This window comes from Vigna unguiculata, chromosome 5 (assembly GCF_037176805.1).
Source record: "Vigna unguiculata cultivar grain cowpea cultivar isolate G323 ecotype 2 chromosome 5, ASM3717680v1, whole genome shotgun sequence".
Taxonomy (NCBI): domain Eukaryota; kingdom Viridiplantae; phylum Streptophyta; class Magnoliopsida; order Fabales; family Fabaceae; genus Vigna; species Vigna unguiculata.
Genome location: NC_140796.1, coordinates 45067764 through 45075637, shown reverse-complemented (window position 1 = coordinate 45075637; position 7874 = coordinate 45067764). Strand labels below are relative to the sequence as shown.

General features: G+C 28.8%; 1 protein-coding gene across 1 annotated transcript; it reads right to left on the bottom strand.

Annotated features, from left to right (window-relative positions):
* Positions 1-1624: 1624 nt before the first annotated feature.
* Positions 1625-4547, bottom strand: ABCG9 (ABC-2 type transporter family protein). The gene is made up of 4 exons (XM_028072001.2): positions 4198-4547; positions 3107-3896; positions 2596-2921; positions 1625-2512 (listed from the first exon to the last, which is right to left on the bottom strand). The coding sequence occupies exons 1-4, from the start codon at positions 4288-4290 to the stop codon at positions 1847-1849; spliced, it is 1875 nt and encodes a 624-aa protein (XP_027927802.1). The 5' UTR covers positions 4291-4547; the 3' UTR covers positions 1625-1846.
* Between the last annotated feature and the right edge of the window lie 3327 nt (positions 4548-7874).

Here is a 7874-nt window from a genome sequence, read left to right as displayed (position 1 = left end):
TTCAGAAAAATCAGAACCTCTATCCACAATAGGCCTTTACAGATATAGGAGAATAGAAGATTTTCATCTCCCTGACAACACCTATGAGATAATCCCACTAATATCTCCACAAACAGGAAGACAATTACAAAACCAACAAGGAAGATATGTCCACATGGGATTAATTACCATTGGAGTAAGATCCCATAAATATTTTCTACACACTTCAATAAACAACTTCATAAAGAAAAATAATAATTAAATTAAGTAAAAGAAAACATTTAATTGACAAAATTTCTTTGGTTGAATTATTATAAATTTGATTATAATATTACAGATTATAAAAAGTTTAAACTTGACATTTAATAATAATTTAGTCATGTGTATTTTGTTTGTTATAAAGTTGAAATTATGGGTGTTAAGTTAATACAGCTCACATAAGTTGAATTAAAAAAAATATGTTCAATCAAATAGAATAATATTTTGCTTTTGCAATTTATTTTATAGATTAATTGTAGTATAATAAAAGTGAATCGACTCAATCATTATATTTATAGTAATTATCATAAAAATTTGTAAAAATACTAATAAAGTGTAGTTGTTAATAAATTATAAATCAATCTAATTTTAACATGTGGGTTAAGTAAATTGAACTTACTTCAGTCCACATTCAAGAAAATTAAAAATTTTTCAATTCAACCGGTTCGAACTCATAATGGGTAAACTTACTAAATAAAACTTATTTCTACATTTCTAATTTAAATACATCTTTTATAATTGCGATTCCCAAGTTTATTCTTTGAATTAGATGACACAAAGCCATGTAGAAAATAAATTTGTTACTGTTATACATTAACCTAAAACGATTAAAATATTTCTTGAATTTTATATTTTAACGACCATTTATAAAACATTAGATGAGGTTGACCGCTACAAAAAATAATTTTTTTTTCTTAGAATGTATAATTTATTATTCACCCGTTTACTTTAGAAACAACGATTCTATAATGATGAGACTATAGCTAAATGAATGTACCATACATAATAAATGTGTTTTAATTATTTTTTTATAAAAATATAAAATTTAATATTAAAAGTATTGTATTTTGCAAATAGGTAAACAAAATGAAACTATTAAAAATCCTAAGTTAGATTTTAAGTAAAAAAACATAAAAGTAAGAGACCCTTAAGTCCAACTCAATTCTAAATTGTTTGTAAAGGTTTGTGCTCTCTTATATTTGGTAAATCCATCGTGGGATTTTTAGCATATTCTTCTTATCGAAACACACACACACACACATATATATATATATATATATATATATATATATATCTTAGAGATGAGATGAGACTACTAAAGTAATTTGATAGTGGGCAAAAAACGGATATCACAATAGGACATACAAACAAATAATTTCGTCTTATAAAATCAATTTATGATGTGATTTTTACCAACTATAATATAAATTTGCTTTATATATATCTGTATCGCAATAAGGCATACAAACGACAAATCTGGTGTTACAAAATCAATTTATAATGTGATTTGTACCCACTATAATATCTGAACAACGTGAAATAACATTAAATTTTAGAAGTTACTAAAAGAGATTTAAAAACTGAAATTGAATTCTTAATTGCATTTTACATATACTGTGAGTAATCCTACTTCTATCAACTTAATGCTCTGTTTATGGAATTGTTTATATCAAATAAATACATATGGTACTCTATCAGAAGTTTCACATTAGCTAGCTAGTTCCCTTTTTGCATGATACTGCAGAACTGGAATTAACTTTGAGCTGAAAAAAAAAGGGAAAAAATCTATTTTAGTACTTCTAAACCTGATATAGGGAAGTTGGCTAAGCTAGTTCTTGGTGACTCCAATTCTCATAAGGGCAACATAGGCTATAACTCTGTAAACTATGAGCATTATCACCAGACCTAATGCAGCCATGAGTTGGTCATGCAATCCAAAATGAACCCCTATTTGCTTTATAGAAGGAAACTCCACAATAGGACACTGCCCACTGGAACAAGGGTATGTCTCACCATACCTATATTGAGACCCAATGAAGAGCTGGTAGGTGTAGTAGCTGATAGAAATGTACTTTATCCATGCTATAAACTTTGGAACATGCTGAACATAAAACCCACCAGCCAGCAAAAAGCATAGCATGATCACTGAGGCAAGTGTTGTTGCAGCTTTTTGATCCATCACAGAAGCACCAAGGGCAAGGCCTAGACCTTGTGCTACTAACACATTTAGTAAGAGAGAGAGCAATGTGCACATGAAGTTCACCACATTGGCCTTCAACCCTGCCATCCAATAGGTTATGATAAGGAATATGGTAGGAAGAACAAGTTCCATAGGAAGATCTGCTACCACCCTTGACATGAAATATGAGGAAAGTCTATACATTCCAGAAGATCTTTCTTTCTGTAGCATCATTAGCTCTTGAGGAAAGGTGAATATTGCTTGAAAGAGAGGGAAGAAACCCCAAAAGCCAGATATGAAGAACAGAAGCCCAATCTGCATTTATCAGCTATCTTAGTGAAAACCAATTATGCTTATTCAGAAGATTATGAAAACCTGATATCTTTTGAAATTTTTACCTGATCCTGCAAATGTGAGATATCAGACTTGAACCAGAGAAGTCCTGAAATTAGAGCAACCACAAGGACCTGACAAACACGCAAAAGAGAAAATGATTCATGCCTTCTCTCTTTTATGTCTCTTCTTAATAGTACGAGGAATTGTTGTCCCCAGTTGGTAGGCCATTTTCCAGAGCCCTCTTCTTGAAATCTATTCTGGTCTTTGCCAGAGTCATCGATTCCCTTAAGTGCTGGCTTCGATTGTGCAGCACAGTTTCCCTTATATACCGAAATCAATTTCTGTTTATCCACAACATGATCCGCATTAAATTCATCAGTGTAGATACCTGCAGTTATTCCAGAATTAGCACAGTGACTTGCAATAATCCAAGATCAAAATCTCTATATCTATGGCAATAATGAGCATACATATGGGGGAAAATGTACCAGTCAAGGCTCAATTTTGCACAAAGTTCAATAAAATTCACAGAAGATGTAATATGGCTAAAATGCAGTGGAAAATAAAGCTTACCGTTTGCAAGATCCAAAAGGAAATCTGAGGGGTTCATGGCCACAGATGGGGCATATCCCATATTAGAAAAATATTCTATGGCTTCAGATCCCTTTCCAAAGTAGAATGTGTTCCCTTCAGATAGCAGTAACACCTTATGAAACATGTAGTATAACCTACTTGAAGGTTGGTGAATTGTCATAACAACAGTTCTACCCCCACATGCTAGCTCCCATAAGGTTGAGACAATTCTTTGTGCTGTGGTTGAGTCTAGGCCAGAAGTAGGTTCATCAAGAAACAACAAGCTTGGATTTATGAGTAGTTCTTGTCCTATGCTAACCCTCTTTCTCTCTCCCCCAGAAACCCCCCTCAAGTAAGGGCTTCCAACTATGCTATCCTTGCACCTTGTTAAACCAAGTTGATCTATCACCCCTTTTGCATGCTCAACTTTCTTTTCCTTGGTGACACTGTTGGGCAATCTGAGAAGTGCAGTAAAGACCAGGGTCTCAAGCACAGTCAAATGGGGGTAGAGAACATCATCTTGTGTAACAAAACCAGTGTTCCTCTTCATGGCATTTGAGAAAGCTTCACCATTGTAAGTTATGCTTCCATGAAGCTTCCCTCCAAGCCTTCCTCCCAATGCTGTCAGCAGAGTCGTTTTTCCACTCCCAGAAGGACCTAACATGGCCAGCATTTCACCAGGTTCAACAACACCTGTCACTCCCTTCAGTATCTCTTTTTCAACTGTCTCTCCCTTCTTCGTAAATATTCCACCTTTCTTTGTCTTAATTTTGTACACAACGTCATCAAACTGTACAAATCATCAACAAAAACTCAACATAACCATTTCATTCTACCATGAATGGAAGAGAAAGCTGAAGAAAAAAGTGTGCCATGTGCTTGTGCACGTGTTTTCCTCTTTTCAAAACAGTACAATCCAGAATCAGAAGCCATGAAAAGACTAATAATCAACAGGGTCGTGAATACATATCAGAACGACTCATTATGACAGAAACATGAAAAAAATATGCAGCCACTTGTTGAAATGTATAAACCAGGCAAGAACTTCATTATAGGGGAAAATAGAGGGAGATTTTGAGATGCATGCATACCTTAAGAGTTACTTGACGTTTTACTTTGTGGGATACGTCAGGGGGGGTATCGACATTTTGAGACTCTATGTCTGCTATCTCTTGATGATCCATGTCCACCTTCAACTTTCAGAGACACAGCTTTGAAACCCTCTTGATCTATGATTTCCCTGTGTCCCTAATAATCTCAGGAGACAAAACTCCAATCAATTTATAATGATCTCACCGAGTATCGTTTGTGATTACAACTGTGAAATCCCTCTCCACATCCTATACTTTATATCACAATATCGTGAAGCGGTGCACCAATGTGTGTTGTATTTATATGCAGCCTATAATAATAGCAAAAGAGTTTATTTCTATGCCTTGCACTAAATACTGATTAATGCTGACAAAAAGAAAAGAAGGGTTATAATAATGTTCATATATGTCACGTGTGTACTAGGAAAAGAAGAAGGAAGCATATCTAGAGGAAGAAGCGTTTTGGTTTAGTTTGAAGAAAAATGTGTTTATTTGTTTGTTTTAATTCTTGTAGATTGATTTAAGTTCTGTTGCTTAACTTCCGCGTGCAGTGTGGAAGCAATTAATTTCTGTTACATATATAGATACAGGTGGCTGAATGACCACATTTTATGCCAACTTTAACATTAACATGAACTTTCTTGCATCCTTATATAGGTATCGTACGTGGTTTAACAATGTACTGTGGCATGACGTGCACAAATATTCTACATGCAGACATTATCAAAAACATCTTAGGAAAAATGTTCTTCTAATTTATTATGTGTGCATGACACGTTATTGGTGATCAGGTTCATCATATAATCGCATTTGTTAGGAAAAACATAATCTTGAGGAGAAATATTGTAAATGACACATTAGTGGTACTCTTGTTGCTCATAATACAATCACCCTTTTTGAGACTTTTCTTTCGTATGATCAAGGATTTGGATGGAGAAGATGGTTTAAAACTAAGACTACAATAGTTATGATTAATCAACAAGTTATTAATTGAAGAGTAATTAAAGTTAAATAAGTTATACCTTTTATATAAGTTGTATGTATATTATCTAATGATTGAAGTATTTAAATAGGCGTTTGTTGGCTTAAATTATTTGTAAATAAAAAAAACGTTGTTAATAAAATCTTTAAAGTATATATAAAAAAAATGTTAAGTTTCTTTGGATGATTATAATAAGATAATAAAGAACAACTTTAAATTTGTTTATACTCATTTTCTGTATTTGAAAAAGAAATATATTATCTTTATAAATTTAAAGTACAGAAAATATAATTTAATTAATGTTAAAATGTATTCGTGGACTATCTTAGTAACTAATCTAGAAACATTTATAGATTCCATTATTTGAAGATTATTTATTTCATTTGTATATTTTCTTATATTAGATTATTTATATTTTCTTATAGGTTACTTAATTATCTTAGTAATTAAATAAGTTATACCTTTCATATAAGCTGTATGTTTTTATTTTTCAGTTATAACTGAAAATTTTGAAGTAAAATGAAAATAACGTATCTAATGATTGAAGTATTTAAATAGGTATTTGTTGGCTCAAATTATTTGTAAATAAAAAAAAGTTGTTAATAAAATCTTTTAAAATGTAACATCCCAAATTTTCACTTTTCTAAGTTTTACGTGGAACACATCCAAAGATAGTCCCTCCAACTATAGTGATTATAGTGGAATATATCGTCTTAAAGTATCTTTTATGACCAAAAGTGGAACACATCGCTTTAATAAGATTGTTTCCCCAACTATGGTGGAATAAATTACAAACATACATTCACAAATAACAAAAACATGCTCACTTTCATAAAAATCTCCTTTTGAACCCATGCACTCAAATACTTGTAAGTTAAAATATTCATGAAATACCAAAATATTATTGTTCCACATACAAGTAACAAACAAAATATTAGTTTCCCTTAATTGGATTTAGTATGTAAACCGTCATAACTTCTCCATATGTCATGTTCTTTCTCATGAAGTGTAATTTTATTTAGTACTTATATTTATAGGTTTTGCACTCACCCTTAAAATCCTAGATACACTTAAGGGATTTTATGTAATTTTTCTAATAACAACACACATAATTAATAACTTTTTAAATAAATATTTTAAAATAATTAATTATCACTTTATTTTTTTTATTTTTTCTAATTATTATAATTTTAGGGTCTTACCTAAAGTATATACAAAAAACAATGTTAACTTGCTTTGGATGATTAATAAGATAATAAAGAACAATTTTAAATTTGTTTATACTCATTTTTCTTATTTGAAAAAAAAAACATTATCTTTATAAAGTTAAAGTACAGAAAATATAATATAATCAATGTTAAAATATATTCGTGGACTATCTTAGTAATTAATTTAGAGATATATAGATTCCATTATTCGAAGATTATTTATTTCATTTGTATATTTTCTTATATTAGGTTATTTTATTTTCTTCCAGGTTATTTAATTATCTTAGTAATTAAATATGTTATACCTTTTATATAAGTTGTATATTTTTCTTTTTAAGTTATAGTTTGAAAGTTTGAAAACAAAAATGAAAATAGCTTATAACAATTGAAGTATTCAAATAAGTAGTTGTTGGCTCATATTATTTGTAAATTATAAAAAGTTGTTAATAAAATCGTTTAATAAAAAAAATGTTAAGTTGCTTTGGATGATTAATAGGATAATAAAGAACAATTTTAACTTTGTTTGTACTATTTTTTGTATTTGAAAAAGAAAACATATTATCTTTATAAAGTTAAAGTACAGAAAATATAATAATATAATCAATTTTAAAATATATTCGTGGAGTATATTAGTAATTAATCTACAAACACTTATAGATTCCATTATTTGAAGATTAATTATTTATTTCATTCGTATGTTTTCTTATATTATGTTATTTTTTGTTTAGATTAACTTTGTTATTTATGACCACATTTAAGATACATTACATATTAATGACTTTTTTTTCCTAAATTCAATAACAAATTATGATTTTATATATAATTTTAGATACATTTTATTTTCTTCAATGTCAACAAATAATAAAAAGTTATAATTATAGAAATTTCATATTTTAATAATTTAAATTTAAATTTTAAAATAAAATACATATGTAAGCAAATATTATATATCACTACAAGAAAATGTCTTATTAACAACCAATTGTAGTAACAAATTTAAATACCAACAAAATAAAAAATTATTGTTATTGTCAATATTATAAATAGAAAAATATAATTAATCTCTAAATTGGTTTCTAAAAATTTAACTACTACAGAAAATTGGTCACTAAATGTTAGATATCAAGATTTTTGCTACCAAATAAATTTATTTATAAATTAGTATCTAATTAATTAATGATCAATTTAACGACTAATTATAATTTTTTATTTATAATTATCACTATTTTAGTAACTAATAATTTTTTATTTAGTAAATTAGTATCTAAATCATTCTGATTAATAACTTTTTATTACTACAATTAATTATTAATGAAATATTTTCTTTTATATATATATATATATATATATATATATATATATATATATATATATATATATATATATATATTCAATTGAACAATTTCTCGTTAACATTAAGATATCTTTATACAAATTATGTTTGTTTGTGATCTTTCTATGCATCAGAGATCAATCAATTTCAACTT

What these genes read in the sequence shown, in the direction of transcription:
- ABCG9 (XM_028072001.2), bottom strand. Translation starts at nt 4,290, where the DNA reads ATGGATCATCAAGAGATAGCAGACATAGAGTCTCAAAATGTCGATACC. An exon ending in AACGTCAAGTAACTCTTAAG is followed by an intron (nt 3,897 to 4,197) that starts GTATGCATGCAT and finishes TGATTTGTACAG; the next exon opens with TTTGATGACGTTGTGTACAA. An exon ending in CCTTTTGGATCTTGCAAACG is followed by an intron (nt 2,922 to 3,106) that starts GTAAGCTTTATT and finishes GAATAACTGCAG; the next exon opens with GTATCTACACTGATGAATTT.